Here is a 21,651-nt window from a genome sequence, read left to right as displayed (position 1 = left end):
AGAAAACCCCATTGAGGACATCAGATAGCAGAGCAGGCCAGGCCCACTCCACCACATAGTCAATAGGAGAGAAGCCCCTTGGCAGGTACCAGGTCTCTGCCCCTGTGTAATTAAAGACTTCTCTTACTCCTCCAGCCCCGGCTCCTGAGGAATTCTTAGTATGTGCACAGCAGGGCCCAGGCTGAATGGGCTGGAGAATGTCCTATGTTATTAACAGAGCTCAGTGTGGTAAACGTGCAGAGGGGCTCAGAGTGTGTAGTCAGGGCCTCACAGCACACCCTCTCCATTTCCCCTTGACCGGTAGGAGAAATGAGAAGGGAAGGAATAAGATGCCACTATATGGAGGCTGGAAGTATTTTATTTCCCCTGTATTTGGTGATGAATGTGTTCCTGGTTTCCTCTTCCTAACATCTCCATTATTGCTGTATGTAATTCCTGTAATTCCTGTCTGACCTGTTGACTTGCCACATGTCGGTCATAAATCCTGAACTCTGTGTGTATTTGCATCTGAATAATTTTTATGGCTTGTCATTGTTTTGTCTTTATTTTCAGAAACATGACTCGCTCTCTTCCAGAGAGATTGTGACTTCATCCCACTTCTTCTGAATGTCCCTTTCCTCTCTAACTGGCTACAACTCTGAAACCCTTCTTGTACTCTATGCAGTTACACCATTCAGAATAGTGTTCTCAATATCTTTGACCTGATATGTCGATCATAAGAAAATATCTCTCACTCTCTCTCTTACTCACTCTTTACCTTCTCTCTCACAATAACGTTGCTCTTCCAAACGACCCTCATTATAGCCGTTATGTCTGTTGTCAAATCTTCTCATCACTCATGTGTCTGTGGGGAACAGCGTACTGACTCCCATCCTCTTCATCTCTCATTTAACCACTAATCAGCAACATCTCCCTGGCACTATTACAAACTGTCAGCAGAATCCAGACAAATTAACTTCCACGTCTTTCAATAAATTGCTGTACTCCCAGTAATACATGTAGGGACCTTCCTGTTTTAATAAGGCATCCTACCGCCCGATTTAGCGGTCTATTGCCGAGTGTTTTAGATGGAATGTATTACAGAAGTGACTGAAGGCAAGAGGAGCTTTATTTTAAATAGCTCATTAGGGTGTAAAACATTCAGCATCACAAGGACAGAATAAATTACCTTCAGAACATGGAAGAGTAATGGGCTGGCTCCCGAGTGACACAGCGGTCTAAGGCACTGCATCTCAGCGCAAGAGGCGTCACTACAGTCCCTGGTTCGAATCCAGGCAGTATCACATCCGGCCGTGATTGGGAGTACCATAGGGCGGCGCACAATTGGCCCAGCGTCGTCTGGGTTTGACCGGGGTAGGCCGTCATTGAAAATAAGAATTTGTTCTTAACTGACTTGCCTAGTTAAATAAAGGTAAAATAAAAATAAAATAAAAAAACTTGTGTATTACTACTATTTAGCTAGGCTTGTCTGCTTAAGGATGTTGCAGAGCTAAAGAAATGCCTCATTGGGCTCACAAAAAAAAGTAACTAAAAATAATTGAAGTAATTGAACCAATGTTGGTCAATTAGCTGTTTAATAAACAACCCCCTCCCCCTCCCAGCACTAGGTAGAACATATTTTTTAATTATCCAAAAGCCTCTGACCATTTAATGCTAATAAAAAAATGCAAGTCTCTTGTGTAGTAGTCTTTAAAATACGTTGAATTACTCCCAATGTTGGGAGTAACATCAGCCTATCTAACTTCTCACACAGTTCTAGTAAACATGCTCTGACAATCCATCCTCATTTTGTGGTGTTGTCATAGTAATGATCATTAGGTTACCCCATGCATATGCTACACACTCAGAGCCATTTGCATCACAGCGGAATTGATGTTGTGCTTGAAGGTAATGAGACGTTAAATTCAAAATATATTCAAACATGGCTAAAAACACCTGGAAAAAGTGACTGGAAAGAAAATGGTATCCCTATTTCTCCATCCAACTGTCAAACTGACATGAATAACTTTTTCTCTCTCCAGTGTCCTGTTTCAAAGGGTTTTATTTCACCTTGTCCACCCAGATAGTTGGAGCTGATCAAATATTGAAGCAGAGAATAATTGTATCTCTTTTCAGAATGCACAAATACTGTGTTCTGGGTAGTGATGTGTCCCTGATTTAAATTACAAAGGGAAGTGTTACTGTCGGCAGATGAAAATGAATTTTGGTCGGCTTCTGTCAGTTAATCTCCATTTTTCATGGATCAGACTGTTCTTTTCCCCTCCACAGCAAAGACCCTTTCATATTATGAAAATACTCTCTGAATATGGGATTAAAGGGAGATTAAAAATATCTACAATCCATTAAAAAAAAACCTGCCTGGGATTTGTTCCTGTCATTGAGATATAAAAATGGAAGGGTGTAAACTCTCAAAGAACAGGAGTTTCATGTATTCAAACTCTGTCCATAAATTGTGTGACAGCACAACAACCTCTCCCTCAACATCAGCAAGACAAAGAAGCTGATGGACTACAGGGAACTGAGGGGGCTGTAGTGGAGCGGTTTGTGAACAAGTTCCTCGGTGTCAACATCACTAAGGAATTATGGTCCCCACACACTAACACAGTTGGGGAGAAGGCACAACAACGACTCTTCCCCCTCAGGAGGCTGAAAAGATTTGGCCCTTGGATCCTCAAAGTTATACAGCTGGACCATTGACAACTTCTTGACTGGCTGCATCACCGCGTACTATCTGACTGCAAGACACTATAGAAGATAGTTAGTACGGCCCAGTTCATCACTGGGACCGAGCTCTCTGCCATTCAGGATCTCTATACCAGGCGGTGTCAGAGGAAGGCCATACATTTTCAAAGACTCCAGCCACCCAAGTCATAGGCGGTTCTCTCTGCTACCACACGGCAAGCGATACCGATGCACCAACTCTGGAACTAACAGGACTTTGAACAGCTTCTATCCCCAAGCCATAAAAGTGCTAAACAGTTAGTACAGGTAGCTATTTGGTTTAAAGGTATTTTCCACCCCCAGAAATAAAAATCATGATACTCCTGTCAATTTGGTGAAAGCCTATGTTCTATCAGTGGGTAAAATAGTAAATTGTGTAGGAATTGGTATACAATTCTTGTCACTGGAGATTCACATCACATTTCATAACGCTTTTAAAACAATGACATACACTAGATCGCCAATAGATGGTATGGCCATACTTGTCTATAACACATCCATCTGTTTATATCGTCATGACAAAGTACAGATTTCGCATAATGTGCTCAGTCTAAACAGTCTACCAAATTATTAACGACCGTTTCTCCTTCAAGTACCATGTTGTAATGCACCGTGTCTGTAGGAAACAGATATATTACAGAAAGAAGGAGATAGGAATCCCATTGGTCAATTAATGGGAAAATGCCCCACCCAACTGACTGTCGACCAATTGCATTCACGTGTCATGCCGCATCACTCGGTTGCTAAGCTAATCGTCACACAATCCGATTCTTATGACGTTTCCCATCTCAAAATTAGCTCTGTGGGAAAGCAACATAATGCTGCTCTTGCTCTGGGCAGAGACGCCATTTATAGCTCAGTGGCAGAGACAAGCTGCAAGTTGAACTCTGTGAGAGACTCCTAAATTGACAGCGCAGTATGTTTAGGCGATTTTACAGCTAGCTAGCTACTTCACATGTTGATATTGAGTTTGGTATGATTGTGAGTTTGGTGTGATTGTTAGTAGTTATGTTTTGTAGCTAGCTACTTAGCTAACCAGCCAGCCCAGGGAGATGGAGAACATTGCATTGTGAGTTTTGTAGTAGACTTGAGATGCAATGGATTTCCTTAAATGATTTTCCCATGTTTCTTGTTATTACAACAAAATGTTTTCACTTTTAGTGTTATTTAACATGGGTAATAATAGGAATTAGTGGTTCGGGGTGGATTATCCCTTTAACTATCTGCATTGACCGTTTTTGCACTAATTCTTTTGAGTCATCACATATGCTGCTGCTACTATATATTATCTATTCTGTTGCTTAGTTACTTTTATCCCTACCTATATGTACATATCTACCTCAATTACATCATACCCATGCACATCGACTCAGTACTGGTACCCCGTGTATATAGCCAAGTTATCATTACTCAATGTGTATTTGTTACTTGTTAATATTTTTCTATTACTTCAAATTGTTTCTCTTCATTGTTGGGAAGGGTCTTTAAGTAAGCATTTCACTGTTAGTCTACACCTGTTTACGAAGCATGTGACCCATCAAACTTTATTTGATTTGAGCCGACAGAGCTTGCACAATAACCTCTTCAACATTGTCTTTGGTATGATAAAGATTTCACTGTTTAAGAGAATGCACATGACAACACAGACAATCACTTCTCTACTGTTTCTCCCACGTGTAAATAAATGATGTCTTCTGCATCAGCTGCGTGATTGATTAACTGAGTCTCACACAGCATTGAACCAAGCAGCGCTCCATTGCTCAGTTGGTAGGTACCATGGTGTGTCCTCTCCACACTACCACAGTGTCTGGCCATGGCATGGCCTCCACTCTGCACTAACATGGGCCACACAGCAGGTCCTTGTCCCTGAGCCCATGAATTGACTGTGGACGGGATTGTTGTGGGCTGCTGTGGTCTGTCTAGCCAGTATTAGCCTAGCGCATGTCACAGTGACAGGCTCTGTTGGAGTGTAACAATGTGTTCCAGTTCAGCCTGAGCGGGGCAGGTTTAAATAGACCAGTAATGATGCAGTAGGCCCAGACAGAGAGCAGCGTTAGATGGGTCGTTCCAGCACTATAATAACAAGTTAGCGCATGGTGAAGGCATCTCCTCTTCACTGACTCAGAAACCAGTCAGCTCGCTTGTTTGTTTATCCCTCTGTATACATGGTTTCCAAGGAATCAAAATAGCTGTTTGAGTCTTGAAACATTACCCTACCTTTAAAGCTGTGATTGGCCATAGAGCTTTTTGAAAATAATTTGACCACACTCACCACACTGTTTCTGAACTTTCACTTTTTCATTCTGTTTAAACATCATAGCGGACCATGTGAACTAGCCTACAAGAACGTGGGTCCGTGCCAAGTGAATGAGTCCAAACTCTCTGCAGAATTTACCTTAACATGCAATCTCTACAGGGATGTCCTTGATATCAGTGTCTATTGTCGGATGACCTTGGCTCACTCTGTATTGACACCTTTAGCACTGTGATGCAGTGCCTTAGAACGCTGCGCCACTCAGGAGGCAATATAACACATCGACCCTCCGGACCCAATGCGGCCCCCAGGGCCTAATGAGTGACACCGCTGCCCTAAATTAACCGGCTACAGATGGCACCCTCCTGTGAAATCAGTTGTTGTTTTCATACCATGCAGATTAGATTGCCATGGTAACCCTCCCTCTCGCCACGGTGCCACTCTGGCCGAACAGATCTGACTGAAGGATTTTAATTCTTAACAGGGTTTCACCCACCTGTTCTGGAGAAAGCTTTGAAATTGATCATATAAAGGAAGAGTGAGTCAAACGGTGCACGTCAAAAAGCTCTTACATCTTCCAAGCTTGATGAGTGCTTTATTTTCCCATCCACCTTAGTGCTTTATGGAAAGAGGGTGGACAAATGCGGAGCTACAGAAGTGTCCACACCTATAATGTGAAGTGATATTAAGTTCTGAAGGGGTCTCTGGCCCTGGCATGAGGGGTAATCATGTTTCAGAACCTCCTGGCGTGGCTGTGTGCATGCATGCGTGTGTACGTATGCTCATTCCTTCATGGTACAGATAGGTCTTTGAGAGTCTGCCATTGACTTCAAGTAATGATTTACACGAATGTCTGAGTTGCTTCTTCTTAATTCTACTTTGAAACGGGCATTTACTGCATATAATGTTAACCATTATCTCAAATGTTCATTATCTACTGGAACACCCTAGAGTCTCGAGTGAGTGAAAACAGAATCATGATTACAGTGTGAACTTCCTTAGAGGGACACCTTTGTTTTCTCACAATCCTTTCTCTGACATTGGAGCCAAGGTCTCTGATGGAATGTAGTAATTGTCTAATAACATGGAGACAAACTCAGACAAGGTAGGAGTCAACAGCAGCATAAGAAACTGATTGGATCGGCTCAGATGTCTGCTTGTTTAATTCAGAGTGTTGAGAGTACAGCCGAGTGGCCCTGAGATTTCAGCACTCATTAACTGATGAGCCTTGTCCTCTAACAGAGAAACCCATCCTATTTCTTGAGACAATGCCAATCATATTTCTCCAACGAAAGAGCAAAACAAACATGTCTTCCCCAAACAGTTCTTGGTGTATTTTTACTTCACTTCTGTAACGGATCATTTCAGATGCATTTCTCCCGTTGTTTCCCCAAGCTTTACATAACCGTTATTCACCATCCTGGCATCAAGCAGATTGTTTTGAAAGCGAGCTCGCCACGAAGCCTGTAATTTGCTGCCTTCCCATTGAGCAGAGGAATATGCTAATGATGGATTTGTTAGTCAAGGCTGTTCGGTCCCAAAGGGGAAGAATCATAACACTTCTTGTTGTCAATCTCCATGACTTTATTGATTTGCACCCACCGTTATTTTGAGCGATGACATAAGTTTGACATTTTATCTTACCGCAGCCTCTCTTCCTAAGTGATTCTTTAAAACCAGGCCTACAGTATTTCATTCTATAGAGCTCTTACTTTACTTTCAGGTCCATTTATTTCTGCCTCTTAATTTCTGTATACAGTTTGGTATTGTCTTATGATCAGCAGGCAGCTCACACTTTTCATTTGGCATCTGTGCCAAAGGGGTTGGGATGATGGCAATTCAATATTATGGTCTCAGCAGAGTAGTCTACTCTCTCACTCTCAGATATTTTGTAGATGACACTCCTTCTCCACCGCCTCTCCCAACTTGCAGTAGAACCACTGTACAGTAGAACCATTTGGCTGTTTAATCCATTTTGGGAGAATTGCTTTGCTGTCAGCACTGTATGTTACAGACATATCTATTCTGCCCTGCCTTTCTAATGTCTTTGAAAGCCAAGTTAACAAACAGATCACCTACCATTTAGAATCCCACCGTACCTTCTCCGCAATCTGGTTTCCGAGCAGGTCATGGGTGCACCTCAGCCACACTCAAGGTCCTAAACGATATCATAACCATTGATAAAAGACAATACTGTGCAGCCGTATTCATCGACCTGGCCAAGGCTTTCGACTCTGTCAATCACTGCATTCTTATCAGCAGACTAAACAGCATTGGTTTCTCAAATGACTGCCTCGCCAGGTTCACCAACTACTTCTCAGACAGAGTTCAGTGTGTCAAATCGGAGGGCCTGTTGTCCGGACCTCTGGCAGTCTCTATGGGGGTGCCACAGGGCTCAATTCTCGGACCAACTATTTTCTCTGTAAACATCAATGATGTCGCTCTTGCTGCTGGTTATTCTCTGATTCACCTCTACTCAGATGACACCATTCTGTATACTTCTGGTCCATCTTTGGACACTGTGTTACAAACCTCCAGACAAGCTTCAATGCCATACAACACTCCTTCCGTGGCCTCCAACTGCTCTTAAATGCAAGCAAAGCTAAATGCATGCTCTTCAACCGATCTCTACCCGCCCGCCCGTCTAGCATCACTACTCTGGACGGTTATGACTTAGAATATGTGGACAACTTCAAATACCTAAACTCAGGAGGAAAAAAAGAAACGGCCCTTTTTCAGGACCCTGTCTTTCCCTGTCTTTCAGATCATTTGTAAAAATCCAAATAATTTCACAGATCTTCTTTGCAAAGGGTTTTAACATGCACCTGTGGAACAGTCATAAAGACATTAACACTTTACAGATTGTAGGCAATTAAGGTCACAGTTTTGAAAACTTACGACACTAAAGAGGCCTTTCTACTGACTCTGAAAAAATCCAGCAGAAAGATGCAAGGAGGCATGAGGACTGCAGATGTGTCCAGGGCAATAAATCTCCATACTGTGAGACGCCTAAGACAGTGCTACGGGGAGACAGGATGGACAGCTGATCGTCCTCACAGTTGCAGACCACGTGTAACAACACCTACACAGGATCGGTACACCCGAACATCGCACCTGCGGGATGGGTACAGGATGGCAACAACTGCCCAACTGGCTGGACTGAGGGCTTGTAGGCCTGTCATAAGGCAGGTCCTCACCAGACATCACTGGCAACAATGTCGCCTATGGGCACAAACACACTGTCACTGGACCTGACAGGACTGGCAAAAAGTGCTCTTCACTGACGAGTCGCGGTCATCGGATCCCTTCATGCCTCCTGTCATGGCTGACTGACTCGTTCTTGCTGTTCTCTGTAGGCGTGCTAGTCAAGAAGAACCATTTAAAGAAACCATTTCCACTTTGTAGATGCGTAATTTTACTGGTTAAACAGAAAGTGCTTCCAGTGCTCACTGGAAGTCTGTAATATCAAAATGAACAGAGTAGATCTTACCAGAAGCACCACGCGGCTAAGGTAGAAAACGGGACTCTTCACACCAAGCCCCTGACTGTCACATCCTGAGATCAAAGTCAACAACTTCCGCTGTTAGATACAGCTGTATAAATGTACAATATATCCAAACATCTCCCCTCGCCAAAGAGATACAATCACAACAAACAGGATGATGCAAAAAACAGACAGGGATCTAGCCCTACCTATGTTATTAAAAAGACAATGTGAAAAACAGGAGAAGGGCTTGGTCGGACACTAGGCCTCAAAAACATGTCGGTAACTGATAACAACCTGCCCAGATGGGACTGTGTTTTGGAAACCAAACTCGGAACAGAATATGAGTGACCTACACAAGGCCTATCTGTCTATCCAGAAAGACACAACTGCAGAAACAGTGGCCTGGTATTTGAGCCAGCAGAAACAACACAGGAGCACGTTGGCCCTTCCAAAAGATATTGGCGTGCCTGGATCCAGCTGTGCACGCATGCAGTGGTTCTGACACATGACGGAACCCTGAACAGGATGATCTGTAAACACAGAGCTTTGATCCATGGAAAGAGTCTGGGCTGCAGGGAGGTGTGGTGATATTCTGGTGATGTCACAGGGCAGGATGTGGATACTAGATACTACAGTAGGCCTCAGGCCATACTCACTAATATGAGTGCTCCTCTTTGGCTCAACCACACGTGTTGATTTATACTTTCCCTCTTCCTCCAGATACTGAGAGTAGATTATCTACCACAAGGCTTTAGCCGTTCTTGATATCCACTTAGATTTAGTCGACAGAGGACTGGAAGCAATGCATCATTTTTATCAATACAAACGGGGTGCTTTTCTTTTGTGCGAGTTGCATCTGGTGAAGTGTAAAAGGTGCCATAACCCCAGACTCTGACAAGACCAACGATGTCAACTTTTATTTTCTTTGTCACACTGCACATTATCGTACTGTCAGACACTGTGTGGTTGGGTTAAAGACGATAGCTCCCATTGGAAGTAAATTAAAGAATACTAGGTATATTTTGACTGGATAACTATAATGTCTAAAGCCCGGCCACAGGGAGGTCCGGTCAACATTAGGCCAGGCTGTCTCTCAGGAAAAATTTGCTTTTTTATTTTCTGTTGCTTTTGCTGATAAGCCTATGTTGTTTTTGGCACCAATGACCTCTGTATTCCTGAACACAGCTGCTATGGAGGAAGCTTGTCACTCTCATTGCTTGTGGTGACCGTAGTGTGTTCTCACATTCACTCTGTTCAAAACAAAGCACCTTCATTATATGAACATTTGGCATCTAACTTTGTTCAATTTAAGTTGAATCCCTTACTATTGTTAACAGATCATTTATTTTAGTTTTGAACTAAATGTTACTTCATTTCTTCTCCCCAGTGACTAATAAGAAGCCTTCCCATGTGTCCATCACCAAGGTGAAGCAGTTCCCAGGTTCATCGTCCTTCGCCAAGAGGTCAATGTGGACCATCGACCAGCTGAGACAGGTCAACGGCTGTGACCCCAACAAAGTGAGTTTACAGTTCACTGAACCTCCCTGCCGAGGGCTGAGTTTCCTGACGACATGACCTGACCCATTTCATTAGGGCAAATCCCATATCAACACCTACTGCCTGGGTCATGCTTGTTCTCTATCTCTCTTGCTCTGTTTCTGTATTTCTCTCTATAAGGACTGTCCAGAGTTTGACTTGGCATTTGACAATGCCTTTGACCAGTGGGTGGCTGGCTCGGCCGGCGAAAAGTGCACCTTTATCCAGATCCTCCACCACACCTGCCAGCGCTACAGCTCTCAGAGCAAGCCAGAATTTGTCAACTGTCAGTCCAAACTGCTGGGAGGTAAGAGACACAGTGACAAGACACACCATCTCTCTTGCTCTTACTAACTGTATGAAAGTCTGGGTTTTTTCTGCCTTTTCAGTTTTTTCATGCCACCTATGTCCAAACAATAACTTAAACGACTAAAACCAGATATTAAGTATGTAGGAAAGATAATGTGGGGGCCTCCCGAGTGGACTCTGCATCACAGCTGTGCCACTAGAGATCTTGGTTCAAGTCCAGGCTCTGTCACAGCCCGCTGCGAGACCCATGGGGCTGCGCACAATTGGCCCAGGGTCGTCCGGGTTAGGGGAGGGTTTGGCCGGCAGGGATGTTGTCCCATCACGCACTAGCGACTCCTGTGGCGGGCCAGGCACAATGCACGCTGACACGGTTGCCAGGTGTACGGTGTTTCTTCCTTGTCACTGCGACTGCACCATTGGCCACGCCCACCAACTAAGCCCCATTTTGTTCAGGAAAAAGCTCTTAGTCAGATCTAGTGTTCTCACTCCAAGGTCTGTTTTGTCTTTCAACTGAAAAGTCCTTCATTCTGTATGTAGAGAATGCCACTTACATGTTCAGATCTGATAACGACACTGAGTTATTATTCCCATTTACTTTGAGGACTTTTCATTTTAAGGATTGCCCTTCCTAAAGGCATCTTTAAATCTACCTAATGATATTTAACTGTACTATGATACATCATCATTAAATCTACCTAATGATCTTTAACTGTACTGTGATACATCATCATTAAATCTACCTAATGATATTTAACTGTACTGTGATACATCATTAAATCTACCTAATGATATTTAACTGTACTGCGATACATCATCATCAAATCTACCTAATGGCCTTTAACTGTACTGATACATCATTAAATCTACCTAATGATATTTAACTGTACTATGATACATCATCATTATCATTAAATCTACCTAATGATGTTTAACTGTACTGTGATACATCATCATTATCATTAAATCTACCTAATGATATTTAACTGTACTCATACATCATTAAATCTACCTAATGATGTTTAACTGTACTGATACATCATCATTAAATCTACCTAATGATATTTAACTGTACTATGCTACATCATTATCATTAAATCTACCTAATGATGTTTAACCGTACTGTGATACATCATCATTATCATTAAATCTACCTAATGATGTTTAACCGTACTGTGATACATCATTATCATTAAATCTACCTAATGATGTTTAACCGTACTGTGATACATCATCATTATCATTAAATCTACCTAATGATGTTTAACCGTACTGTGATACATCATCATTATCATTAAATCTACCTAATGATCTTTAACTGTACTGATACATCATCATTAAATCTACCTAATGATATTTAACTGTACTGTGATACATCATTAAATCTACCTAATGATCTTTAACTGTACTATGATACATCATCATTATCATTAAATCTACCTAATGATGTTTAACCGTACTGTGATACATCATCATTAAATCTACCTAATGATGTTTAACTGTACTGATACATCCTCATTAAATCTACCTAATGACCTTTAACTGTACTGATACATCATCATTAAATCTACCTAATGATATTTAACTGTACTGATACATCCTCATTAAATCTACCTAATGATATTTAACTGTACTGATACATCCTCATTAAATCTACCTAATGACCTTTAACTGTACTGATACATCATCATTAAATCTACCTAATGATATTTAACTGTACTGATACATCCTCATTAAATCTACCTAATGATATATAACTGTACTATGATACGTCATCATTAAATCTACCTAATGATATTTAACTGTACTGATACATCCTCATTAAATCTACCTAATGATGTTTAACTGTACTGATACTTCATCATTAAATCTACCTAATGATATTTAACTGTACTGATACATCCTCATTAAATCTACCTAATGATATTTAACTGTACTGATACATCCTCATTAAATCTACCTAATGATATATAACTGTACTATGATACGTCATCATTAAATCTACCTAATGATATTTAACTGTACTGATACATCCTCATTAAATCTACCTAATGATATATAACTGTACTATGATACGTCATCATTAAATCTACCTAATGATATTTAACTGTACTATGATACATCATCATTAAATCTACCTAATGATGTTTAACTGTACTGTGATACATCATTAAATCTACTTAACGATATTTAGCTGTACTGTGATACATCATCATTAAATCTACCTAATGATGTTTAACTGTACTGATACATCATTAAATCTACCTAATGATGTTTAACCGTACTGTGATACATCATTAAATCTACCTAATGATATTTAACTGTACTGTGATACATCATTAAATCTACCTAATGATATTTAACTGTACTATGATACATCATCATTATCATTAAATCTACCTAATGATGTTTAACTGTACTGTGATACATCATTAAATCTACTTAATGATATTTAACTGTACATCATCATTATCACTAAATCTACCTAATGATGTTTAACCGTACTGTGATACATCATCATTATCATTAAATCTACCTTATGATGTTTAACCGTACTGTGATTTATCATCATTAAATCTACCTAATGATATTTAACTCTACTGATACATCATCATTAAATCTACCTAATGATATTTAACTGTACTGATACATCATCATTAAATCTACCTAATGATATTTAACTGTACTATGCTACATCATCATTAAATCTACCTAATGATCTTTAACTGTACTGATACATCATTAAATCTACCTAATTATGTTTAATTGTACTATGATACATTATCATTAAATCTACCTAATGATGTTTAACTGTACTGATACATCATCATTAAATCTACCTAATGATTTTTAACTGTACTGTGATACATCATTAAATCTACTTAACGATATTTAGCTGTACTGTGATACATCATCATTAAATCTACCTAATGATGTTTAACTGTACTGATACATCATTAAATCTACCTAATGATGTTTAACCGTACTGTGATACATCATTATTATCATTAAATCTACCTAATGATGTTTAACCGTACTGTGATACATCATCATTAAATCTACCTAATGATGTTTAACTGTACTATGATACATCATTAAATCTACCTAATGATATTTAACTGTACTGTGATACATCATTACATCTACCTAATGATATTTAACTGTACTGTGATACATCATCATTAAATCTACCTAATGATCTTTAACTGTACTGTGTGTGATACATCATTAAATCTACTTAACGATATTTAGCTGTACTGTGATACATCATCATTAAATCTACCTAATGATATTTAACTGTACTGTGATACATCATTAAATCTACCTAATGATATTTAACTGTACTGTGATACATCATTAAATCTACCTAATGATATTTAACTGTACTGTGATACATCATCATTAAATCTACCTAACGATGTTTAACTGTACTGATACATCATTAAATCTACCTAATGATATTTAACTGTACTATGATACATCATCATTAAATCCAGTTACTCCTGAGATGTTGGAAGAACCAGTCCACTGAGAACTAACCTTTAGTCACAAGGAATATTAACTCACTTCCACACTCTAACTAAACAATATACACAAGCTTATATTCAAAATAACATACGTTCACAACACAACCAATTCCTATATGAATTGGCCACCTAGGTAAGCAATATGAAGTCATTTCCATGTTGTAGCATGTTATCCTTACAGGGGAGGTAGATGGTAGCCTACTGGTAGGGAGGGAAGGCTTCCTCTGTGTTCCTGAGCCAGAGAGGGGGTTGTGGAAGACCCTGTTCTTAATCAGCTGTAAACCTGTTCTAGAGACCTGAGAGGGGAGCTATCGTGGAGAGAGATGTGTTTGATGAAAAGGGCGTACTCCAGAAAAGCTTTTTGTATTAACATTCATAAACAGTTACTTTGAGAGGAATATTGCACACTGATAATTTATTATTTATAGGCGTAGTACTGCTTGGTCATTATTGTAACAATGCATTTAAAAATAGATCATTCCCTCTATAGAAAAAGCTGTATTAGCCAATTACTATTGAGTGGAGGACAGTTCCTTTCCTTTCCCTGCTACTCCTGCAGTTAAAGTTCCCTCTACTCCTCATTGCTATATGCCTCTGCCCTGATCTTCTCCCTCCTACATCAACCACAGCTTGTATGTTTTTCTTCCTTATTTAACTTGTACAGTGTAACCCCTGACAAATACAGTAGTGTATTGCTGGCTGGGCTGTAGTTATAGTGTGGGTAGAGGTTATTGTATTGTCCTCCGGGGGGGCTGAAGAATATGACAAAACATAGAGAACATCTGTGGCCTAACTCTCATTCACTCTCAGACACCTGCAGTTAAATGGTCATCTGCATACTGGGTGTAATGGGATGTTGTGTAGTGTCTCACCTATGCAACAACAACACATACTTAAACACCAACACAAAGCACGTTTTATTCCAGTATTTTGGCAACGGTTTTTAGTTTATTTATGTAACCACCAGCTCAACCAGTAATTGACTCAAAATATTAGTTTTACTATCAATATCCAATCCCCAAATCTGCTAATGCTTTCAATCTAATAGACTTAGATTGGATATAGACCATAGAAAGACATTAACCTGGCAACGCCATGCCTGTTCAATCACATCAAAACTCTCAGCTCCCAGGAAGCACAATGGGTAGCGTGACTGCCAACGGAGGTGACCGCACAGCCAGAGACCTAGTGACAGTAGAAAGAAGAGAATGTCAGAGTGCTGCCACCACTGTCCCCTCCAGTTTAAGTCTCACACCAGTGCAAAACAAATATCATGACGCTGCTCCGGTGTGGGACAATAACTGTGTGGGACGCCCCTCTTCTGACTGACCAGCGTGGGGAATAGGGATGATGAAGCAACTACCTCTGGAGTATAGGACCCTATTCAAAAGTCACATACACTATTAGATAGTTTGTTATAGATATAGCTTGAACATCTTTAGCGTAACCACAATGTACAGTATTGTATTGCTTTACTGGACTCGTTAACTTCCTGGATAAAAATAACATCCTGCTGTCAATGTAACAATGAACATGGTTTGTCCCGTTGAACTGTCACCAAGAACACATTGAGTCAAAGGGTCAGAAACCATGTTGGGGTTGACACGATCACTATTATGGTGGTGTTTGTGTGTTGAAGGCTTTAATAGACCAGTTGTCGTAATTGAGGTGCCTTTGATAACATACTTTTTACTACACTGCTAGAACACACAGGGCCTAATGACCCACAAGGATTCTGGGATATTGCCCTTTCTTGCTGGTTTGATTTGCCTTTAACACAGAACAGAGGCGCTTACTCTACACTGGGTCACCCTGACAGGCAATTATCTATTCTACACAAGAGCTCGTCTTTGTTAGCTGCGCAAACACAAAGAAATGGCTTGTCACTTTGCCACCGTTTTAGTGAGGCAGAGTTCTATGTGTTAGTGAACATGATATTAATTGGCAGGCCGGACTCCGGGACGGTTGTTCTTATGCGTTGAGAGATTTAAGTTTTGACAGGACAAGGTCGTCAGGCTTACTGTGGATTCTGTTAGCTTATGCAAACTTTATTCATCCTTTATTGAAGAGGCCTGCTGCTTCACTCTGGCAGATCTACTTCATCTGAAGAAAGGTCTGGAATTATAATACAGAGGTGGGCTTTAAGGTGAGGGTGAAGGCACTCTCCATTGCTGTACTTACCCTTGTGGTAACGGTATGAATTCCACATAATGGAGGTTTAGACCGAAATACACATAAATAGGACACCTGGTCCTATCCTTTATTGACTGAAATGTTAAACTACGGAGTGCACCTTTTTTAATGCATGTGGTTAAATAATGACAAGCATTATTTTCTCATCAAAGACTTCCATCTTGGTCACGTCTTTTGGTTGTCGCCTCACTAGTTATGTGTAGGTGATGCACGAAAAGCCTCCCTCATCCAGAGACTGTGAACTCCCTTTAGAGACCACTGTGGAGGAGATGTGCAGCCAGGAACCTGTGTAGTGATACCTGATGGGCCGTGTAATAGGGCCTGATTAAAGCAGCGTTGCTGGACTCATTTTGTTAATGCCATGTTATCAGGATCGACTGAGGCTGCAGCACGCACTCTTCCCCACAGACTCTCATGGACCTCTGCTTATGTGGCAGAGCGTGTCTTAGAATAGTGAGAGGGAGTTTAAAATATTGGCTGCTTGCTTTCATCAGTTTTTGAATTCTAGGATGCTAAATGCTATTATACACTCCTTTTTATTAGCCATTGAATCATTTTGGAAACTATCATGCAAATGCTTACTGTCAGGAGGGCACTTCAAGAAGACTTCTTTACACCATTTTAAACTGTTGTGAGATTTCTTATGGGAAACCGTGCTGATAGATTATGCAGTCAAATACAACTCAAGTGAAAACGTGTTAGAATATAGGCTACCTTTCATCAAGTTAATAACAAACAATGCTTCATTTCTACTTAAACGGTCCCCTAACTTCCCTAATATATTCCAGTTACCCCAAATTAAAATATTCAAATTCTTTCCTACTTCAAAGTTTGAACAAAACCCTTTTAATAACCCTTTTAATAATGTAAAACAGTAAGTCTATTACATTAATTAACCAAAGTTAACAAAAATGACCATATTAGAACAAACTGTAGTGTGTTGTAATAAGTATTATCCAACATAGTCATTTATTCTGTCTAACAGATAAAATAACAAAAACAAAACCCAAATGAAGACATTCCTTTTCCATTTTCTTGTCACAGACGATGAAACTGTAGATTCAGTCGTTTTCCGTTGCAAGGTCTTTTTGAGCAGAATGAGGAAAGAAGTTGTTTTAAACAGTCGACGCCAAGGTCGCCGGCTACTCTTAGAAGGTAAGCAGGAAACTTATTTTACATTCAACTAAATAATTCATCATTTTACTAACAAGGCAGTTAAGCTCCTAAATCTTCGATCTTCAATTAATTATATAACATTTGATGGCTTACAGAATGTACAGTGTGTGTTCTAGAATATCTGTATGCACACAGAGTATACGACTTCCAAGTGTGATACTGTCATTTTGAGGGACCGGTGTACAGAAAGGGCTCCCCTTTAAGATGCACAGCTTATGTGAGTTATGTAGATGGACGATCACCTCACTGACAGCCTTTCAGATTAAACCATCTAATTGACTCCGAGGAACCATGTCATCAACTTAAGTCTTACCTTCTCTCCACCTCAAGCACAAGGACAGTAAATGACAAAATGAGCATTACCTACTATAGTCACCTCAATACCGATTCATCCTCAAACTCTCCTTGAACTAATATAAACAAGGCCATTATGAACAGGGTTATGGTTTTTCAGTATAATATGCAACCCTGACGTTTATCTCTTTAAACTTTCATGGACGTTACGGTACTTGAATACCTAGTAGCAATTTGCTCCATTAGACCTACAGTGTCTCTTGGGGTCAGGGACAGAATGTTCCATGTTTGTCTCCATTAGTTATCCCCACTCCCTGACTGCTGCAACCCTATTAGCAGAGCAGTGCCAACATGAATGCACAACTCTACTGTAACCATGCTGAGAATGTCAGAAGAATCTTACCCTTTCTCCTAATGACTTTAAAAAAGTGGATTAACACTGTATTAAGAAGAAAACGGGGGCTTAGGTTAGAAGTTAATGTCAAGATTTGCATGAATTAGACAGCAGAAAAGTGGAGGGGGGCGTTAGGGAACGTTCAATGGATTTGTCTCCTTGGGGGGGGTATGCCCGGTGTGATGCCATCCTTTTGGGGAGCTCTGGGTGGGTGACATATTGAGTTCATCCTGTGTTGCCTACGTCAGTCTCTATTGACTGCTGTGTATCCTTTTCACTCTCCCTTTCTCACTATCTGTTTTGCCTTCTCTTGAGCACTACAGCTCTCTCAACTCTCGTCTCTCCTCCTCTCCCCGTCCCTGTCGCTGTGCACAGCATGTGCAGCACCATGTTGAGCTGCAGGGTACGAAATTCTTACTGACAAACTAAGGATGACAGGGGAGTGAGTTACTGTAGCTACACAATGCTACAGCTGTTCCATTTTCCAGTAACTGCTTTAAGGGGAACAACAACAAAGGCCCTTTGGTCATAACTAATATGAAAAGCTTTTGATGAAATGTGTAATGTACAGATGAGTAGGTGGGGCTGTACTCTACAGGAGAGTCTCTCTACCATAGATATAGAACCCATCTCTGGTCTCTACCCCCTGTCCTACCACACCCACACAGAGACTGCCTCGGGGCAGCATACTGGTACACTATTCATACTGGATGGTAATTGACTCTGCTTGAGCTTACCTCTTTAAGATAGTTGGCCTATGCAAGGGTGTGTTTGTGCTAGCAAGCATGCATGTTCCTCTAAGAATGTATGCCTGAGTGTATGCTTGCATTGGTCTGAGTGTAGATGTATTAATTGGGTGATTTCCAGTCCGGTTTTCCCAAACTCTGTCCTGGGACCTCCCCTGGGTGCACCTTTTTTTTTTTTTTTGCCCTAGCACTATATATATATTTTTGCCCTAGCACTATATTCAAATAACTAACTCATCAAGCTTTGATTATTTGAATCAGCTGTGGAGTGTTAGGGCAAAAACCAAAACGTGCACCTGAGGTGAGATGGTGGGGGCTAGGACCGAGTTTGGGAAACTCTGAATGACATAACCAATCAAGCAGGCCTTGAGAGAAAGTGGCGATTGACAGTCATCATCATGTTCCTGCACATTCAAAATGTTCACAACCACAACATTACATTGTGTCGGCCTGACTTGTGGTCACTTGATTATTGAGGTCAAAGGCTCAAGGAATGGAATCACCCTGGAATTGTGTTTTTGGATCATCTTTCTCTCTACTGGGTTCATTGTGGGGCATTTCACTTTTCTTTAACTTTTGTTGCAGAAACAAGGTTTTGCCTTTTTGTTTTACAGGCGCGCCCTGATTATATTGATATCATGGGGATGTAGAAACGCATTCTCCCTCCATTGTTGAAGTAGGAGTTCCCTGGTCATAGGACACAGCTTCAGGAAGGTTAGATTCCTTTACAGGGATAGTCTGCGAACCATTTCAGGAAAAACTCACCAGCCAAACACATACGTTATCGTAACAAATTTCTCCCCCCAAAAATGTGCCAGCTCTCAACCCTTTTTGTAACACTGAAGTTACATTTTTCTCTGAGCAGAGATTACTTTGGTTTCCTGAAGAACCAACCCAGAGGTGCTTGTTAAAAGCAAGACATCACTCCCCCATGTTCTTGTAAAGAGAAACCTCAATAGAACCAGAGGACAGAGAGTTGAATCACCATGCGCTCCGTCACTCCTTCCAAATCTCCGTTACAGAATGACTGCAACTTCATCAACTCTACAGAGTAAAGACCCAGGGCCTTAGTCACCACACAACCTGCCTCCCTGCTACTCTTTTAAATTACATTCACCATAGGAGGGGACTCAACCAGCAGCTGGCTGAAATTGCCCAGCCCAGGAGTGAGAGTCGGGAAAGAGGGAAGAGTGTGTGGGATGAGGGGAGTGTTAATCTCTGGGCCCTCTCTTAACGGAGAGAGGGGATTGAAGGGATGTGGACAGAGGTGAAGAGGTCTCATCCCATCTCTGCTCTCAGGGGAAGGAGAGGGTTTTATTTATTAAAGGATGGGAAGAGTGACTTAGAGGGAGACATGTCACTTGTGTCCCAATACAAGTCTTTATTTCAATACTGTGAAGAAGATGGAGGCCACAGCAAAGCTAGATAAAACACACTTCTCCTTCCCTACACTGTAATTAAACCCAGAGCCTAGCCAAAACCCTTCGACTTGGAGATCTTCTACAAGTCGAAACGTTGCCATGGAAAAATGTTGGAACTGCGGTGATGGCGCTGGGTTTGGCTCAAAAATGTGTAGTGTCTCTGTACTAGCTTTGGGGTGAGTATCTACCGGAAGTGTTGTGGAATCCAATGTGTTGCTTTACCATTAGCTAGCTTTGCATGAAATTTATTTTACTTGATCAAGTTAACTTCCTTTGAAGGAAAGCAGAGGAGAAGAGGAACACCAGCTGGCATCCCGTCTGCTTTGGGCTGTCATTTAACCCGCTGCGCCACAACTCCAATTCTTTATCAGTCAGCGTACCTGCCTGGGCGCCACAGCACTGCATAGCCTACACTCTACAGTATGGGTTCCCTTTGGGAGGACATGTTAAAATGACTGGCTGTGTTCAATATCTTTAGTGGCTTCCCTGTCCTGCAGCAGAACCTGGATGTCCTCGGTCTTCCTATTCAATTATCTCAAAGAAGAAATGGAAGCAATAGTCTTCTAACTAGAGACCCTTCAAAGAAGTGGGGAGAGGGGACATATTGGATGATTTGTTATATTGTCAAAGCCCCGTTATAGAATTGGCTCTGTGATTTGTTTATGATTGGCTTTGATCTCATGGGCTGTTTGGAACTGAACTCTAACCCCATATTTCTCATCTAACACTGAAGGCCTCATTTACATTGAGTTCCGCTCTATTTCTTATTCCTTCCACAACTAGCCAGTTGAGAGGAGCACATTATCAACTCTGGTCTTTTTTCTTTTTTTTTGCCTCTTTTTTTTGTCCATTGTTCATACAGAAAATTGCAGTACCAGTCCCCAATTCGTTGAAAGAATGGCTTGTTCACAACTTTGGAACAACTGATCGAAAAACCTCCCCATTGTCTTCTTTCCCAGGCAACCAAATAACCCCAGCCAGGTCAACATTAGACACTTCAAAGGAAAATCAATGCTCAAAACTATTCAAAGTGGCACGCTGCCCTTGGATATATCGCCACATAAAGCGATGATTATAAAGTACTGGCACTGCGCCAGGGTAATGGCTCTGAAGTGAAAGTTTTGCGCAGAAGGCGGTCCCCAACCTAAAGCAAGGATTGTTAGCGTAGTGCTAGTCGACGGCAGGAAACGCTCCCCAAAGCCGTAGATGAATAGCTTGCCAGTTTGAAACATCCGCAGGGTCGGTGCTATCGGAGGAAGACCGTGTTCTGTTATTTCCTCTCATCCACACAGCTGTGCCGCCAGCGCAAGCGGTTCAAAGTCGAACACACTCGTTCCCGCTCTGCTATTATCACACCGTCTGAGAGGAGGAAAAGAGAAGGAGCTGCCACTAAAGTTTTACTAAAGAAAATCAGAATAATAACCCTTGAGAAAACCTGGAGCTATTTGGAATGCTTTTAGTTAGCGAGTTGGTTGTTTCATTTCATTTGAGAGAAATGGCGTGATAGACAGATCTAAGCTTTGTAAACGAGGAGTGTGACACGTTTATTTCATTGGCTCATTTCTTACAGGAAACCAACCTCTGTAGAAAAACTCA

General features: G+C 41.1%; 1 protein-coding gene across 4 annotated transcripts in view; it reads left to right on the top strand.

Annotated features, from left to right (window-relative positions):
• stxbp6 (syntaxin binding protein 6 (amisyn)) overlaps positions 1-21,651 on the top strand; it is a 156,915-nt gene that overhangs the window by 72,728 nt on the left and 62,536 nt on the right. For 2 of the 4 annotated variants that reach the window (XM_090209606.1, XM_021574104.3), the window contains exons 3-5: positions 9,850-9,980; positions 10,140-10,305; positions 17,069-17,179. In XM_090209606.1, coding sequence (XP_090065732.1) covers positions 9,850-9,980; positions 10,140-10,305; positions 17,069-17,179 — 408 coding nt within the window. The remainder of the gene's footprint in view (positions 1-9,849; positions 9,981-10,139; positions 10,306-17,068; positions 17,180-21,651) is intronic. The other 2 variants (XM_090209607.1, XM_021574105.3) reach the window with 1 other exon arrangement.

Source organism: Oncorhynchus mykiss, chromosome 19 (assembly GCF_057628025.1).
Source record: "Oncorhynchus mykiss isolate SJ-2025 chromosome 19, ASM5762802v1, whole genome shotgun sequence".
Taxonomy (NCBI): Eukaryota; Metazoa; Chordata; class Actinopteri; order Salmoniformes; family Salmonidae; genus Oncorhynchus; species Oncorhynchus mykiss.
This window is presented reverse-complemented; position numbering and strand designations above follow the sequence as displayed.